The 19,468-nt window shown below is 42.5% G+C and overlaps 1 protein-coding gene across 1 annotated transcript in view; it reads right to left on the bottom strand.

Moving 5' to 3' along the window:
* LOC144684073 (CUB and sushi domain-containing protein 1-like) overlaps nucleotides 1-9,217 on the bottom strand; it is a 56,061-nt gene extending 46,844 nt beyond the window's left edge. Inside the window, exons 1-6 of the mRNA XM_078547788.1 lie at nucleotides 9,130-9,217; nucleotides 7,850-7,946; nucleotides 7,375-7,448; nucleotides 5,175-5,271; nucleotides 4,500-4,573; nucleotides 2,560-2,656 (exon numbers count right to left, since the gene is read on the bottom strand). Coding sequence (XP_078403914.1) covers nucleotides 2,560-2,656; nucleotides 4,500-4,573; nucleotides 5,175-5,271; nucleotides 7,375-7,448; nucleotides 7,850-7,946; nucleotides 9,130-9,217 — 527 coding nt within the window. The remainder of the gene's footprint in view (nucleotides 1-2,559; nucleotides 2,657-4,499; nucleotides 4,574-5,174; nucleotides 5,272-7,374; nucleotides 7,449-7,849; nucleotides 7,947-9,129) is intronic.
* Nucleotides 9,218-19,468: the final 10,251 nt, after the last annotated feature.

Raw genomic sequence — 19,468 nt, 5'->3', positions numbered from 1 at the left:
AACTGTGGTAAAGAAATAACAAACATGGAACTAGGTTAGCAGAACATTTAAATAGGAGTCAAATACTGCTGCTTAAATATAAGAGTGCAGGTCAGAGCCCATATAAAGTGCTGAGTACGAGCGGAGCATTGTCACAAAGTTCACTTTCGAGCTGACTTTTAATGCAGTTTAATCATTTTAAAGAACCAGCAGACACAGACACCCAATGTTGATCCAGCAAATGGACCTTGTTATTCATAACATATTTAACATATTCAACTTTGCATTAATATTCCTATTTCAGCACAAATATCCCTCATCTTGATCAGTATGAAGATTTTGTTTTAAATTGCCAGCTGAACACAGAAATGGGAGCCTTACTCGGAGCTCACATCAGAGCTTTACTCAGAAATGTGGGGCGATTTCTTCTGCTCCAGGCCTAAATTCCATGGTGGGTGCGGGAGGTCAGTGTGACTTGTGCTGGTGATTACACAATAATGAGCTGCCCACCTCACTATTAATGCATGCGTGCGGTTTACGTCGAGCCTTATGATGGGGCATACAGGAAGCTGGCCCCCCCTACTGCCATATCCGGGCACCATATTTAAAAGGCACCCAGGGAGTCCCTTCATTAATGGTGCCAGGACCCTTGCAGAAAGATGTGCAGCAGAGGGCAGCAACCTCCAGCTCCACAATTCAGCGATGCCTCCCTGGAGAATCTCCTCCAGGCCGTTGAGGAAAGTCCTTTTCTGGTGCAGTGCATCTTGTAGATGGTGCACACTGCTGTCACTGTGCGCCGGCGGGGGAGGGAGTGAATGCTGAAGGTGGTGGATGGGGTGCCAATCACCCGTGCTGCTTTGTCCTGGATGGTGTCGCACGTCTTGAATGTTTATGGAGCTGCACTCATCCAGGCAAGTGGAGAGTATTCCATGGTGGTCTGGCTTTGGGGAGACTAGAGGTCAGTTATTAGCCACAGAATTAGCAGTCAACAACCTGCTCTTTCATCAAACATGCTTACGATCTAGCTATCTGTCTTTATGCGAGAGAATGATGGAGGTTTGCAGTCACGAGTTGGCAGCCACTGACCTGCATGCCACCTCCCTCCCCTACCTTGACTGAAGCTGATGGCAAATAACTCAGGGTGAATGGCAGCTCTACACCTTGCTGTGATCTCATCATGAGAACTCTCTGGGCCAGATCCGCTGCCGTATGGGCTTCACCATAGTGAGGATTTCAAAACAAAGCTCTCAGATAGTCTCCACATTATTATTAGGGCTTCTCTTTAGTTATCCACTTGTGCTGAGCTTCAGCTTCACCCACCCGAGATGACCCTCCTCCCACCTCGATGTTTTGCAGTTGGACATCGAGGAGGTTGTCTTGCTGTTGAGCTGCCTTCCTGTCGTGATGGCTTGTGTCACTTTTCCAACTCTCTCCACAACCTCTTACTCTTCCCCTGTCACCCACCAACATCCCCCCCATCACCATTGACACCCCTAATGTGACTTCCACTCTCCCCTCTGAAAGCCTTGAACCTCTCCCCATCACCTTGGGCCTTATAACCATTATCCTGGACATGCCCTCCCTCCCCGATGAGCTCACACCAGTCAGGTGCCCTTGCCCACCCTGATCCTGCCCACTGTGCTACCATTCCCTCCACATGACCTTCCCGATGAGAACTACACCAGCCGCACCCACACATGATCCTCCCACCCTACTTCATCCCACTTCCACCTCTCACTGTCACTTTATTCCATCAGTGCTCACAGTACTCCCCCCCACCCAGGACTCCACTATTGACTCCATTGACCCAGCCCTATAAAACACTCACCGCTAACCAGCACACAACCCCTCTTCCCTGCTGACGTACCCACTTCCCCGCTCATACCTCCCTCTCTCTCACATCCCCATTCCCCGCTGACATCCACAGCCCCCCTTCCCCGGTCACCTCCACCCCTCTCTTCATGCCTTTAACACCTGCTCTCTCCTCGAGCCTTCAAACCCCAATCTCTTTGAGCCATCAACCCCTTTCTCTACGAGCTTTCAACGGCCCCCTCTTTGCATGCCTTAAAACCACCCCCCTCCCACCCGCCTCTTGTGTACCATCTCCTGCGGTCTGCAACAATGGTGTAGGCAATGTCAGCTGGCTGGTAAGTCCTATAGTCCCCCTCACTGGGTGCATGCCATGATCGTTAAGTTGGGTAACTGAATGGAGTAAATTCCCGCTGGCGGGATGGAAGATTTGATGGGTCCCCAAGATTCCGGTCCCTTGGTCTGGTAATGAGCATTCATGAGATGCAAAATGGGTTCCTGACGATCTTCAGCGGGAAAGTCAACCCACCATTAACGCGCCATTACAGTGGGGAGAACACAATTCCAATCTGATTTCCCAATACCAGGGGAGTGATTTTTGGACTCCTGCCACATCTTCAGCTACCGCCCGCCACAATTCCTGCCGATGGCGGAAGGGGAAGATTCTGCTGGTGATGACTGAGTTTGGTCATCTGAATTTGTCTTACTTGCAACATTAAAAGTATAATCTCTCATCAAAATTATTCAGTGATTTATATACTGACTACTCACCCAATGTCACAATGAAAGGTAACTTTATTTCCAACTGTCCAATTTGGTGCGTTATAATATCCATTCGGGATTGCCCCAGGGTTACCACAGGTTATTGCTAAACAAAAAATAAAACAGGAAAAGGTAGAAATGGTACAAGGACTCAAAATCCACAATAGTTTTTTCATTGCCAATCACAGATGTTGAATACGAATATGAAATACGCCTATACAATTGCCCAGAATATCAGGTTACTCTAAATTTGGAATAATTTTTCAGAATTATGGTATTATAAATGTAGGATTTTCTCTAAATCTACAAGACCTCACAGCAATTGGTCACTGTATTCAACAACATCAATCTCCACTAGTAATCCAAAACATAATGGCTGGCTTATTTAGTGCCAGCAACAGGGTCACACTTCGCGCTGGTTGGAGAACTGGTGGGAACCCCGCGTCACTTTCATGGGGGAGGCCCGATGCAAATTTGGCCAGCGTTGGTTCTTCCATACATCAAGCCTCCAGGTGGCTGCAAGTCCCCCCAGACAGCTGCTGGCCAGTCAGAGGCTGGCAGCTTTGCATTACCGGCAAGGTCACCAAGAGTGGTGGCCGCTGCTGGTAATGCACTGAGGCACAGCCCGAGGATCCCTTCTGGATTCCAGGACACAGATGATTGGGGAGGAATGGGGATCGAGAGGAGGGGGCGGGAGGTCAGTGGCAAGGGCAGGGTGTTGGGTCTCAGCGGCCCCTCTTTCCTGAGGCCGGTTGCCTCAATCAGGCACTGAGTGCCTAACAACAAGAGACTCCCACCACTAGACAACAAGAAAATCCAAGTGTTTGCTATGCACAGGGGAACCATATGACTCCCCTTAAATCTCTGAGCCACCTCTAAATTCTGGTTGATTCAGGGATAATTGCTCTCGAGTTGCTCATTATTGAGCCCTATAGGCATCCTGCCACTGGCTGGCCGGATCCCATGTCAGGCCCTTCCTGCTCCCCTCAACCTGCTTTCCTGACACTAATCCTACTGTTCCATTCCGCCTGTCATCATGCCTGCTCTGGCAGGCTGCATTAAATCCCGACCAAATAAACCTCCTTCCTGAATGGTGGGGGAGTTGGAGCCATGGAGGAGCAATGTTACTTAGATGTTTATGCACATAAGGTACTGAAAAAGAGCACACAGTTACAAAACATAATCAAAATGGTTAATGGAATGCTGTCCCTATATTTCTTAGGGTGTTGGAACTCAAAAGTGAAGTGACCATTTCCACTTCTATGACATTATCTGCTCTACGTCAGCAGCAACCCCGCTAAAATCTTCCACCATATTTTTATCATCTCATGAATATCTATTACATTCACTCAAGCTTGGTCAGCAAATTAATGCAACAGTTTCCAAGGGGCTGCATAAACACAACTAAGTCAGTAGGGCACAGACACAGATCTAGGTGGATCTTAGAACAAAAATGGAAGAGGAACAGAAGGGAGCATGAGTATGATTTAAGTATGGATAATTAATATTGATTGCCTTTTTTCCTTTACTTTCCACATCCACCTCCTCAATCTCCCCGGCCCAAAATACCACTTCTTGTAAGCTACAACTCCACTAAAATTAGTACCTCCTAAACTTTCTATTATCCACCAAAACACGGCTCCTTGTTCCATCACTACCATTTGCACGAGGACAGAAAATTAAATTCTTTTGGAAGGAGTAGGATTGATTTCTTGAATGGTTATTTCTCATTTCACATGTTATTTTCATTAAGTATGTAATGTTGAATCAAAGCAATGAATTTCTTTTGGCCCATTCCAAAAATACCAGAACTCCATGCTCGAGGATATCAAAATACAGTAGGGAAGAAATCTTGGATGCGATCCAACACTATACGGCAATTGGTGGCTCAATCATTTGGTACAGACAAGCAAGACAGTCACATCACAAAACAGGGAAATATAACTTACGTTCACAGGATGGAACCTCGCCATCCCATCCCTCAGCTGTACATTGCAGATAATCTCTACCCACCATTTTGTGTCTAGACAAAGACAAGAAAGCCACCTGCATTAGTAACCTGAACGTTAATTGGGAAACCAGTGCAGTTGGATGACCAAGTAACAAATTATGGCCCATCGAGGAAAAATCCACTCAACTAAAGCCAAGCGTGGGACTAAGTTAGCAGAAAAATAAGTTGGAATCAAATAGAATTGTACTGTTGCCAAAAAAAAAAGTGTTGGTCTGACTCTGTATAAGGTACAATGTACAGGAAGAATATTGGTGCATGCCACTCACCTTGGAGATGAATTATGATTTAATTTAAGTATTTTGAGGAACTAGCAGGTGCAACTATCAAGTGTTGATCTCTGTACATGGGTCAAAATATCAGTAACATTTAACATTTCCATCTTCCATTAATATTCAAAACCCAGTACTAACATCCCTGACCGTAATCAATATAAAGACTTTTGTAAAATTTGCCAGTTAATTAAAATGGAAGCGTCACTCAGAACGCACATGAAGAGCTGTTATGACCAATTGAAGAATGAGACATGACCATCTCAAATCGTCTTGTGATTAGACATTAAAATATTACAGTCTTTCACCAAAATTACTCAGTAATTTACATATTGAATACTCACCCAACGTCACAATTAAAGGTAACTTTATTTCCAACTGTCTGATTTGGTGCGGTATAATATCCATTCAGAATCTCCCCAGGATCACCACAGTTTATCGCTACACAGAAAATACAATGAGAAAAGGTTCAAAGTCACTCCAAAATCTCCAACAGTTCTTTCATTGCAATTCAGGTATTGAACATGAAGATAATAAGGTACGATGCAATTGCAGAGAATGGCAAGTCACGTTCAGTTTGGAATCCAATTTTCAAAATTTTCAAAACAGTTCAAAGAATAAAATCCTTTATTGTGAGCGAGTTAGAACGTCCCCAGCATTGAGGTGCTAATCACACAAAACCAACTCCACTGGGCAGGACATTTGTCATTTGTACGCCTGATAACAGATTGTTGAAACAACTACTCTACTTGGAACTCTGTCATGGCAGACTCCCAGGTGGATCACAGAAACGCACTAATGATGGCCTCAAAGCAACTGTGAAGAAGTCAAACATGCCCGCCGGTTTATCCGTGGAGTGAGATCAACCAAAATTAAGCAGGTTTATTCGGGAAAGCACTGAAGACACTGGGAAACTTCGTCTGGAACACGCAGATGTAAAACGAAGGCATCAGAGAGAGCACACGAACCTTCCAACAACTCATTCACCTGACCCTCCAAGCACCATCTGCCCCACATGCGGCAGACTCTACAGACTGTGCATTGGACTTATCAGCCATCTCAGAACCATGGAAGCAGAATGGAAGTGAGTTGTCCTCAATCCTGAGAGACTGCTGAGAAGGAGTCAGAATGCAGAAGTGAGGGAGCGACTTCCAAATCTCCTCTCCATCTCAATAACCACTTATTTTTGCTTCCAAAGCATTATCTGCTCTGCCTCAGCACCACCTTTCTCCATGTTTTTGTCATCTCCCCGAAAACTATTGGGTGGGAATATACATCCCGCGGGCACACGCCCAACCTGATTGGACATAAAATCGCGTGAGAAGACTTCGGGCGAGCGTCCAGGCATCATCCCGCAATCGTGCGATACTTCGCTGGGCAGGCATGTGCAGAAGTCAGAAGCATGCCCACCGAATATTAAGAGGGCAATTAAGCTCATTAACGGCGCAACTGTCTCCGATTTTTCGTGGCTGGCCAACCTCATGGTTGGCAGACGGGCGAGTCGGCCAGGCGGCCTTTGCATTTTTCATGAAACCTCATCCAAGGGCGGGACGAGGTTTCAACTATTATCTAAAATAAAAATAAAAATCTATGGACAGCATTTTATCATCTATGTTCAGATACCTGATTGTGGTGGTTGGATATTTTCTTTCTGATTTTCAAAACTTTACTTCATGGTTTTTGGGTCTGCAGCTCCCTGAGGGAGCGCTCTGCCTTCATGGAGCTTTCTCTCAGCGCTTGCCTGCATTGGCGAAGCATCATCGCCGCCATCCTCCTGCCCCCACCCCAGCAGTTCTGAGCTTTTCAGTGCACATTTCACGCTGGCTGGCTGTTAATTGGCCAGCCAGCAGGAAATCGCGGTCGGGGGCTGATCGCGGACGACAGTCCGTTACCTGACCGCTCCCGGGTCTGCTGATTGCACCCACCCGCTGAGCTGAAAATTCAGATCATTATTTTCACTCAAGTTTGATCAGCAAATTATTGCAACATGTGCTGCACTAACACAGCTAATTCAGCAGGGCACAGATGCAGATCTTGTTAGGGCATAAAATGAGAATGGAAAAGGAAGAGAAGGGAGTATGAGCATGATTTAATTATGGATCTTAAAATCACTCTCACTTTTCCTTTACCTGTCACTTTCTCTTCCTAGATTTTGCATGGCCAAAACTACAATTTCCTGTCAGTAAGAACTCTATTAAATTTGCACCTCCTAACTGTCCAACACCTATCCTTGCTTCAACACTAACAGCTGCAGTTGGGCTGAAGATTGAAGGCTTCTTTCACAAACAGGATTGATTTGATGAATGACCATTTCTCATTTCACAAGCTATTTTCCTTAACTATGCAAAGTTGAATCAAAGCAGTGAATGGCTGTTTCCTCCCCCATTCCATGAAGACAGAATTCCAAGCTAGAGGATATCAAAATGCAACAGGGAAGAAAACTTGGTGTGAATCAAAAATCCAAGGCAATACATTGAAAGAGGAACTATCATTTGGCAAGGAAGGTAAGTTGGTCACTTTACAAAAGAGGGAAATTTAACTTACGCTCGCAGGATGGAACCTCGCCATCCCATCCCTCAGCTGTACATTCCCGATAGTCGCTACCCAATATTCTGTACCTAGAAAAAGAAAAACAAACCACCATCAGTCATCTGAAGGTAATTAGAGAAGTCAGTGTGTTGACCAGGTAGGAATTGTAAGATGTATAGAGGAAAAATCTATTCAACTACCCAAAACATTTGGTTAAAAAATATAACAATCAATCAAAAAACAAAGTTTCCCAAATGATACTCCTTTGCCAATTTTTTTCCCAGTCACTTCAGCTAACTATATCCCTTTGCAAAACTAAGTTAGTAGAACAATGAAGGAATCAAGGTCACTTAGAGCTCACATGGAGAGCTGTTATCAGAAATATGAAGAACGAGAGATGGGCAATCATCTAAAATTGTCTTAAGTGCAACATTAATCTAATGTAGTCCCTCATCAAAATTATTCAGTAATTTATATAATTAATACTCACCCAACATCACAATAAAAAGTAACTTTATTTCCAACTGTTTTATTTGGTGCGGTATAAAATCCATTCCGAATCTCTCCAGGGTTACCACAGGTTATTGCTACACAGGAAATAAAATGAGAAGAGATAGAAATGTGACAAAATCCCAAACTCTCCAAGAGCTTTTTATCATTGCAATTCACAGTGTTTAACATGAAGATGAATAGCCACAACATAATTGCTCACAATATCACATTAGCCCAACTATGGAATTCATTTTTCAAAATTATGACAACACAGATGCAAGACTTTCTCTCAGTCTGTAATACTTCACAACAACAGATTCCACTCTGTCTTCAATTGCACTCTGTATTGACCTGCATCAATCTTCACCTACTTACTAAATGGTGAGAGACTGGGAGGCATGGACAAGCATAGAGAGGATTTAGGTTTCCATGTGTGTAAGTCACTGAACGCTAGTGCAAAAATACAAAATATAATCAAAATTCTTACATCAGTATTGTCCATTATTCGATGGATGTTGGAACTCAAAAATGAGCAAGTGTCTTCAAAGTTTGTGTTCCATCTCAAAGATGATTTATTTACGCTACCAAAGCTCTGCTCTACCTCAGCACCCTCACCACTAAAATCTTCCACTATTTTTTTGTCACCTCATCAATATCCATTACTTCCACTCAAGTGTAAATTAACGCAACCATTTCCTATTGGCTGTACTAACACATGTATTCAGTGGGGCACAGACAAAGTAGGATCTTTACATGAGAATGGAAGAGGAAGTGAAGGGAGTAGGGATCATTAATATCAATTGCACTTTTACTTCATTTCCACTTCATCCTCTGGGATCTCCCATGGACTAGACTACCTGCCTGTCAACTCAAGCTTCCCAAAACTAGCACCTCCCAAACTTCCCATCACCCACCTAAACTCAGCTCCACGTTCCAACTTTACCATTGGTGCTAAGGTGGAAGATTAAAGTCTTCTGGAGGGAGCAGGATTGATTTGATGAATGACCATTTTTCATTTAACACATTGGCCTGGATGGGATGGGATGGCTACAGCATATGACATGACACGGGTTAGCATGGATCGGGCAATGATAGTGTGTGGGGAGATGAGGTGGGGGTGGTGAGTGGTGAAGACCTGAGGGATGGTTTTGTTTTATTGTCTTTTTCAAACTGTGACAAAGTGCCACAGCACAGAGGCAGGCCTTCCACCCAGCCCTGCTCCGCACACGGCAGCTTCCACGCTCATTCTGGGGGTGGCGTGCCCGAATCTCATTTCACCCCACTTCCCCAGGAGGTCAATTCCAACTTCTGGACCGGTTTTTCCCAGGTCTGTTTCGTGGAGCCGGGAATTGTCCCCACTCTGCATTCACAGCCCAGCAGTACAAACCAAGACCATTAAGTTCCTTTACTATGCAATACTAAGCTAAACGATGTCCAAATACCATAGGGAAGAAAACTTGGGTGTGAACCAACTCTACACGACAATTCATTGCTGGTGGCTCAATCATTCGGTAAAGACAAGCAAGTTGGTCACATTACAAAACAGGGAAATATAACTTACGTTCACAGGATGGAACCTCGCCATCCCATCCCTCAGCTGTACATTGCCGATAGTCTCTACCCACCATTTTGTACCTAGGAAAAGACAAGCAAACTATCTGTGTTGGTAACCTGAACATTAATTGGAAAAGTGCTTGTGTGCTTAACAGGTTAGAATTCTAAAGGTCCATAGGGAAATAAATCTATCAAAATAGCAATAAAATTTTAAAAATAGAAAAGATGGGACTAGGTTAGCAGAATAATGAAGGAATCAAATACAGTTGCGTTGTTGCTAAAAAACAAAACAATAGTGCTGGTGAGACCAATACAGTTTCAATACAGTTTAAGCATTTTGAGGAACCAGCAGACATAGTTAACCATTGTTGATCTCAGATTGTGGGTCTAGGGATCATTAACACATTCAGCATTTCCAGCTCTGTATCAATATTCCAATCCAAACATTAACATTTCTCACCTTCAGTACAAAGATTTTTTTCAAATTGTCAGTTCAACACTAAATTGGAAGCCTCATTCAGCTCTCACGTGGAGTGCTGTTATCAAAAATGTGAAGCACAAGAGATGGCTATCTGAAATTACCTTAATCACAACATTAAAATAATATAGTCCTTCTCCAAAATTATTTAGTGATTTATATACTGAACACTCACCTAATGTCACAATAAAAAGTAACTTTATTTCCAACTGTCTCATTTGGTGCGGTATAATATCCATTCAGAATCTCCCCAGGGTTACCACAGATAATCGCTACACAGAAAATAAAATAAGAAAAGGTAGGATTATTACAAAACTCCAAAATCTCCAACAGGTTTTTAATTGCAATATTTAACATGAAAATGAATAGCCACAACCAAATTGTCCACAATATCAAGTTACTGTATGTTTGGAGTTTATTTTTCAAAATTATGGCAACGCAGATGCAAGACTTTCTCTCAATCCGCAATGCCTCACAACTCTGTCTTCAACAACACTATGCATTGATCTGCATCAATCTTCACCAGCAATCGAAAATCAAAATGTCAGGTCTCCACCTACTTACTAAATGGTTAGGAACCAGAAGCCATATGGTCAGAAGCCCACCTCAGGGTTAAACATGACACCAAGTGTGCAAACAGCCTGTTTCAGCCTTAGACTGTTGCCAGGGAGAGGGATGAAGTGGGCAGCTTGGAAACAGTTTGTAATGGGAAATGATCACAATGGCTTGGGTCTTCCCAAAGTTTGATTAGGGGAAATTTCTGATTATCTAGTGCTGGATGTTGAACAAGGAGTCTGATAATTTAGCAATAGTGGAGAATTCGAAAAAGATAGGGGTAAGGTAGAGCTGGGTGTTATCAACGTACTAATGAAAACAAATTCTGCTTTTTGGAGGACATCACTGAGCAGTAGCATGTGAATGAGAAATGGGGTGGAGGAGGTCAATGATAGATCCTTGGGAGATACCAGATGTAATGATGAGGGACCAGGAGGACAAGCTGTTGTAAGTAACTGGGAAGAAGAGAATGGAATCAGGCAAAAGCAGTCCCATCAAGCTGCAAGATAGTGGATAAGTGTTGCAGGAGGCTAGTGTGACAACCATGTCAAAGGTCGCAGACAGGTTGAGAACAAAGGATTGTTTATCTCTGTCACAGTCACATAGAATGCCATTTGTGACTTTGATAAGACCTGTTTTGGTACTGTGGCATAGGTAGAATTAGCAGGATTCAAAAATGGAGAAAGACTTAACTGCCTCCTCCCACTGCTGCTCTGATTTTACCTATGATGGAAGAGACCCAAGGCAAATGTGCAGCCCGGCAGGCCTCAATAGTCGGGCTGGTGTCCAGCCAAGCAGGTGGCTGCCACCTTTACGGTCCCTTGTGCCCATTGGAGGGGCCTCCCAAGAACTTCCTACCCCTGTGTTTTTCCCCACCCTCATGAACTCCACACTTTTGCTCCAGCCTAGTCCTGGACTTATCTTAAAGTCTGGGCCCCATTGCTGCATGTTTCCCACAGGACTACTGCAGTCAAAGCAGCAGCCACCGCTCTTGGTGGCGATGGTGAGACCAGAGAGCTGCCAGCCCTCTGATTGGCTGGCACCTCTGAGCAGGACTGCCATCCTTATCTGCTCTGGCCTACATGTATGGAGGAGGAAAGATATTTAGGTGTCCATGTACAGGTACAAAATGGAATTAAAATTTTTAATTAAATAAAGTAATCATTTCAAGGGTGTTGAAATCAAAAGTGAGGAAGTGACTTCAAAGTCTCTTCTCCATCACAAAGAGCACTTAGTGCTGCTTCCATGGCATTATCTGCTATACCTCAGCACCACTACCACTAAAATCTTCCACCATGTTCGTCACCTCATCAATATCAATTACCTTCACTCAAGTGTAAATTAATGCAACAGTTCCCTATTGGCTGCACTAACACAATCAATTCAGTGGGGCACAAACACAATAGTATCTTTAAACAAGAACAGAAGAGGAACAAAAGGTAGTAGGTATGGATCATTCATATCGATTGCACTTTTCCTTTACTTGCCACACCACTCACACCTCCTAGGTCTCCCATGGAACAAACTGCTTCCTGTCAGCTAAAACTACTTTAAAATTAGCACCTCCTAAACTTCCCATTACACACCAAAACTCGGCTCCTTGCTCCAACACTACCATTGGTGCTAGGGTAGAAGATTAAAATCTATTTGAAGGAGCAGGATTGATTTGATGAATGGCCATTTCTCATTTCACACATTATAAATCTTTATCATGCAATGTTGAATCAAAGCATTGAATTACTGTTTCCTCCCATACAAGAAGAAGTTGGAAATCCAAACTAGAAGATGTCATAATGCCGTAGGAAGAAATCTTTGATGTGAATCAACATTATTAACAATTCACTGGAAGTGGATCAATCATTTGGCACCAGATAGCAAGTTAATCACTGTACAAAACATGAGCGCATAAACTTACGTTCACAGGATGGAACCTCGCCATCCCAACCCTCAGCTGTGCATTGCCGATAATCCCTGCCGACAATGTTGTAACTAGAAAAAGAAACAGAAGCCGTGTTATCAGGGTCACAAAGGTTGATTGGAAAAGTGTTACAGTTTGTTGGCCAGGCAGGAATTCTAAGATTCAAAGGGGAAATACCTATTGAACTACTAACTAACTGTGGTAAAAAGTAACAAACATGGAACTAGGTTAGCAGAACAATTAAATAGGAATCAAATACTGTTGTATTGCTGCTTAAAAATAAAAACAGGTCAGACTCCAAATCAAGTACAGAGCACAGGCGGAGTATTGGTGCAAAAAGTCACTTTCGAGCTGACTTTTAATATAACTTTAGCATTCTAAAGGATGAGCGGACACAGATCCACTGTTGATCCAGCAAATGGACCTTGTTATCAATAACATATTTAGCATTTCCATCTTTCCATTAATATTCCTATTTCAGCACGAACATCTCTCAGCTTGATCAGTAGAAAGATTGTGTTTTAAATTGCCAGTCGAACATGAAAACGGAAGCCTCGCTCAGAGCTCACACCAGAGCTTTCATCAGAAATGTGATGACTGAGTGAGGTCATCAGAAATGATCTTAATCAGAATATTAAAATAATATAGTCCCTCACCAAAATGATGCAGTGATTTATATACACACTACTCACCCAATCTCACAATAAAAGGTAACTTTATTTCCAACTGTCCAATTTGGTGCCTTATAATATCCATTCAGGATTGCCCCAGGGTTACCACAGGTTATTGCTAAACAGAAAATAAAACAAGAAATGTCACAGGAAGCAAAAATCCACAATAGTTGTTTCATTAACGATCAAAGATATTTAACATCAATATGAAATGCTACTACACAATTGCCCAGAATATCAGGCTGCCCTAAATTTGGAACTCATTTTTCAGGATTATTCATTATAAATACAGGATTTTCTCCAAATCTACAATACCTCGCAGCAACTGGTTTCTTTATTCAACAGCATCAATCTTCACCAGCAATCCAAAAGCATAATGGGTGGATTTAATGCATGCAATGGGGAACCTCCTCTGTACCGGTTGGAGAAATGGTGGGAACCCCATGTCATTTCCAGGGGAAGGCGCAATGTGATTTAAGTGCCCTCAGGCACTTAACTGGCCCATGTTGGGTCTTCCCAATATCAAGCCTCCAGCTGGCTTGAAATCTCAGTCCCGACAGCTGCTGGCCAATCAGAGGCTGGCAGCTGTCCATTGCCGGCAAAGCCACCAAGAGCGGTGGCTGAGGCTGGTAATTCACTGAGGCCCAGCCAAGGATCTCGGCTAGATCCCTGGACACAGATGATAGGGGCAGATTGGGGGTTGTGTGGAGGTGGGTGGGAGTTCTGTGGCAAGGGCAGGGCGTTGGGTTTCAGAGGCTGTGCTTCCCAATGACAGGTCCCTCAATCAGGCGCTGAGTGCCTGACAACAAGAGACCCCCACTACAAGACAGCAAGAAAACTCAACAGTGTTTGCTGGATACAGGAGAACCATGTGACTCCCCTTAAATCCCTGAGCAACCTCTAAATTCTGGTTGATTCAGGGATAATTGCTCGCAAATGACTCATTAATGAACCTAATATATATCCCCCCACCAGCAGGCAAGATTCCCCAGTCAGGCCCTTCCAGCCCCCTCCCGCCCACTTACTTGGGATTAGATTTCTTGATGCTGGTCCTCAGGCACCATTTTCCTATCCCGAAAAATAGTGCACAGGTCCAAAACATAATGACTCAAAAGTGAAGAAATGGCCATTTCCACTTCTATGGCATTATCTGCTTTACCTCAGCACCACACCCACTAAAATCTTGCACCATGAATATCTATTACTTTCACTCAAGCTTGATCAGCAAATTAATGCAACCGTTTCCTCGGGGCAGCACGAACACAAGTGAGTCAGTCGGACTCCGACACAGATCTAGTTGAATCTTAGAACAAAAATGGAAGAGGAACAGAAGGAAGTATGAGTATAATTTAAATATGGATCATTAGCATCGATTGCTTTTTCACTTTGCTTTCCACATCCACTTCCTCAATCTCCCATGGCCCAAAGTATTACTTCCCATCAGCTAAAACTCTACGAAAATGAGCACCTCCTAAACTTTCCACCTTCCACCAAAACACGGCTCCTTGCTCCATCACTACCATTTGCACTCGAGCAGAAAATTAAATTCTTCTGGAGTTAGCAGATTTATTTGAATAATGGTCATTTCTCATTTCACACATTATGTTCCTTAAATATGTAACTTGAATCAAAGCAAAGAATTTTTTTTGGCCCACTCCAAAAAAAGCAGAACTCCTGCTCGAGGATGTCGTAGTGATTCTGTAGTGAAGAAAACTTGGATGCTTAGATATTTGAACCAACACAACATGACAATTCATTGAATGTGGCTCAATTATTTGGGGCAGACAAGCAAGTCAGTCACTTTACAAAATAGTGAAACATAAACTTACTTTCACAGGATGGAACCTCACCATCCCATCCCTCAGCTGTACATTGCAGATAATCTCTACCCATCATTTTGTATCTAGACAAAGAGAAGCACACCACCTGTATTAGTAACCAGCAAGTTAATTGGAAAAGTGTTAGTGTGCTGACAAGGTTGGAGTTCTAAAGGTCAATAGAGAAATAAATCTATCAAAATAGTAATAAACTTTAAAAAAAAAATAGAAAAGATGGGACTAGGTTAGCAGAATAACGAAGGAATCAAATATAATTGTGTTGTTGCTAAACAAATAATGCTGGTGAGACCCAGTATAAAGTACAGTGCACAGGAGAAATATTGATGCATCCAGCTCACCATAGAGTGCTTTTCAATATACTTTAAGCATTTTGAGGAATCAGCAGACACAGACAACGAGTGTTGATCTCAGATTATGGTCTAGAGATCATTAGCACATTCAGCATTGCCACTTTTGCATTAATCTAAACAAACGTTTAACATCCCTTGCCTTGATTAGCATAAAGAATTTTTTAAAAATTGTCAGTACAACACTATATTGGAAGCTTCACTCAGACCTCACGTTGTGCTGTCATCAGAAATGTGAAGCATGGGAGATGGCTATCTGAAATAATTTTAATCTCAACTTTAAAAATTATAGTCTTTCGCAAAAATTATTTAGTAATTTCTATAGTGAATACTCACCCAATGTCACAATAAAATGTAACTTTATTTCCAACTGTCCCATTTGGAGACTTATAATGTCCATTCAGAATCTCCCCAGGGTGACCACAGTTTATCGCTACACAGAAAATGAAATGAGAAAAGATAGGATGGTTACAAAATCTTTTTCATTGCAATATTTAACATGAAGATGAACAGGCACAACCAAATTGTCATAATATTAATGTTTGGAATTAATTTTTCAGAATTACGGTAACACAACTGCCATACTTTTTCTCAACTTGCAATGCCTCACAACACTGTCTTCAACAGCACTAAGCATTGACCTGCATTAATCTTCACCAGCAATCCAAGATCATAATGTCAGGTATCCATCTATTTACTGAATGGAGAGAGACCAGAAGCACCCTCACCACTAAAATCTTCCACCATGTTTTTTGTCACCCCATTAATATCTATTACTTTCATTCAAGTGTAAATTAACACAATGGTTTCCTATTGGCTGCACTAACTGAACCAATTCTGTGCGGCACATAGTAGGATCTTTAAAGAAGAATACAAGACGAACAAGAGGTATGAGCATGATTTAAGTATAGATCATTAACATTGATTGCATTTTTCCTTTATGCCATTCTTACTTCCTAGATCTGTCATGGCACAAACTGCCACTACCTCTCAGCTGAAACCACACTAGAAATAGCACCTCCTAAACTTCCCAACACCCACCAAGTCTTGGCTCCCTTGCTCCAACACTACAGTTGGTGCTAGGGTAGAAATTGAAAATCTTTTGGAGGGAGTTGGGTTGATTTGATAAATGGCCGTTATTATTTCACACATTAGAAATCTTTATCATGCAATGTTGAATAAAAGCATTGAATTAATGTTTCCTCCCATTCCAAGAAGTTGGAAATCCAAGCTAGAAGATGTCATAATGCCATAGGAAGGAATCTTGGATGTGAATTAACATTACTAACAATTCATTGGAAGTGGATCAATCATTTGGCAGTAAAAAGCAAGTTAGTCACTTGACAAAACAGGGAAACATAAACCTACGTTCACAGGATGGAACCTCGCCATCCCAACCCTCAGCTGTACATTGCCGATAATCCCTGCCGACAACGTTGTATCTAGAAAAAGAAACACAAGCCACCTGTTATCAGAGTCAGGAAGGTTGATTGGAAAAGTGTTCCAGTTTGCTGACCAGGTAGGAATTCCAAGGTTCATAGAGGAAAAATCTATTGAACTATAAACAATCTCTGGTTAAAAATAACAAACATGGGACTAGGTTAGCAGAACAATGAAATATAAATCAAATACTGTTGTATTGCTGAAATATAAAAGCGCAGGTCAGATTCCATATAAAGTACAGAGCACAGGTGGAGTATTGGTACATGAAGTTCACTTTCAAGCTGACTTTTAACATAATTTTAGCATTTTAAAGATCCAGCAGGCACGGTCGCCTAACGTTGATCCAGCAAATGGACCTTGTTACCAATAACATGTTTAACATTTCCAGCTTTGCATTAAAATTCCTATTTCAGTATTAACATCCTTCACCTTGATCAGTAGAAAGATTGTGCTTTGAATTGCCAGTTGAAAATGAAAATGGAAGCCTCACTCAGATCTCACCTCAGAGCTTTCATCAGAAATGTGATGGCTGGGAGTGGTCATCAGAAATTATCTCAATCACAACATTAAAATAATATAGTCCCTCATCAAAATTATTCAATGATTTATGTACTGACTACTCACCCAATGTCACAATAAAAGGTAACTTTATTTCCAACTGTCCAATTTGGTGCCTTATAATATCCATTCAGGATTGTCCCAGGGTTGCCACAGGTTATTGCTAAACAGAAAGTAAAACAAGAAATGGTACAAGAAGCTAAAACCCGCAATAGTTGTCTCATTGCCAATCACAGATATTTAACAGGAATTGAAATACTACTACACAATTGCCCAGAATATCAGGTCAACCTAAATTTGGAATTCATTTTTCAGAATTGTGGCATTATGAATGCAGGATTTTCTCTAAATCTACAATATCAAACAGCAACTGGTCTCTGTATTCAACAGCATCAATCTCCACTAGTAACCCAAAAATATAATGGCTCGGATTATTTAATTCCTGCAAAGGGGGTCCATCCCCATACCGGTTGGAGAATTAGTGGGAACACTGTGTCACTTAGGCGGGGAAGGTTCGATATGCTTTACTTAACTGACTAGCATTGGGCTTCCCATACATCAAGCCGCCAGGTGACTGGAAATCCCGCCCGACAGCTACTGACCAGTCAGAGGATGGCAATTCTCCATTGCTGGCAACGCAACCAAGACTGGTGGCTGCCGCTGGTAATACACCGAGGCCCAGCCCGAGGATCTCTGCTGGATCTCTGGACACAGATGATTGGGCGGGATTCGGGTGGTGGTGAGGGGGCAGGGAGGCCAGTGGCAAGGGCAGGGTGTGGGTTTGAGCAGCCCCCCTTCCCAATGCTGGGGCCCTCAATCAGGCACTGAGTGTTGGACAACAAGAGGCCCCCACTACATGACAGCAGGAAAACCCAACAGTGTTTGCTGAACACAGGAGAAACATGTGACTCCCCTTAAATACCTGAGCCACTTCTAAATTCTGCTGGGTTCAGATATAATTGCTCTCAAGTGTCTCATTAACAAGTCCACGAGGCATCCCTCTACCGACAGGTGGGATTCCGGCATCAGGCCCTTTCTGCACCCCGCTTAATTGGGGATAGCTTTCCTGACGCTGCTCCTCCTGTTTCATTCTTACTCTGTCCACAAACGCCTATTTCCCATTGCTCCAGCAGGCTCCATTAAACAGCAGCCAGTGTCAGGTCTGCAATTACTTTCTGAAAGGTGTGAGAGTAGGAGCCGTGAAGGAGCAAAGTTATTTAGATGTCCATGTACAAATAATACTGAAGCATAGTGCACAGGTCCAAAACCTAATCAAAAGGGTTAATGGGTTGCTGTCCCTATATTTTTTAAGGTGTTGGAACTCAAAAGTGAAGAATTGACCATTTCCACCTCCACAGCATTATCTGCTCTACCTCAGCACCACCCCACTATAATCTTCCACCATGTTTTTGCCATCTCATGAATATCTATTACTTTCACTCAAGCTTGATCAGCAAATTAATGCAACAGTTTCCTACTGGCTGCGTTAACACAACTAAGTCCTTCGGACAGACACAGATGTAATTGGATCTTAGAAGAAAAATGGAAGAGGAACAGGAGGGAATATGAGCACGATTTAAGAATGGACCATTAACATCGATTGCTTTTTTCCTTTATCTTCCATTTTCACGTCCTCAATCTCCATGGCCGAAACTACTACTTCCTGTTGGCTACAATTCCACCAAAATTAGGTCCTCCTAAACTTTCCCATATCCACCAAAACACAGCTCCCTGCTCCAACACTACCATTTGCGCTAGGGCTGAAAATTAAATTATTCTGGAAGGAGCATGATTGGTTTGATGAATGGATTCTCTCATTTCACACATTATGTTCTTCAAATATGTAATGTTGACGAAGAATTTTTTGGACCATTCCAAAAAAAAGCAGAACTCCACACTCAAGGGTGTCAAAATACTGTAGGGAAGAAAACTTGGATGTGAACCAACACTACTTGACAATTTATTGAATGTGGCTCAATCATTTGGTACAGACAAGCAAAACAGTCACTTTACAAAACAGGGAAATATAACTTACGTTCACAGGATGGAACCTCGCCATCCCATCCCTGAGCTGTACATTGCCGATAATCTCTACCCATCATTTTGTATCTAGAAAAAGAGAAGCGAGCCACATGTATCAGTAAACTGAACATTAATTGGGAAACCAGTGCAGTTTGCTAACCGGGTAACAAATTATGGTCCATAGAGGAAAAATCTACTCAACTATCAACAAAGTCTATTAAATAAAGCAAGGC

Source organism: Cetorhinus maximus, chromosome 8 (assembly GCF_964194155.1).
Source record: "Cetorhinus maximus chromosome 8, sCetMax3.hap1.1, whole genome shotgun sequence".
Classification (NCBI taxonomy): domain Eukaryota; kingdom Metazoa; phylum Chordata; class Chondrichthyes; order Lamniformes; family Cetorhinidae; genus Cetorhinus; species Cetorhinus maximus.
The sequence above is the reverse complement of the archived record's forward strand: the minus strand, read 5'-3'. Positions and strand labels throughout refer to the sequence as shown.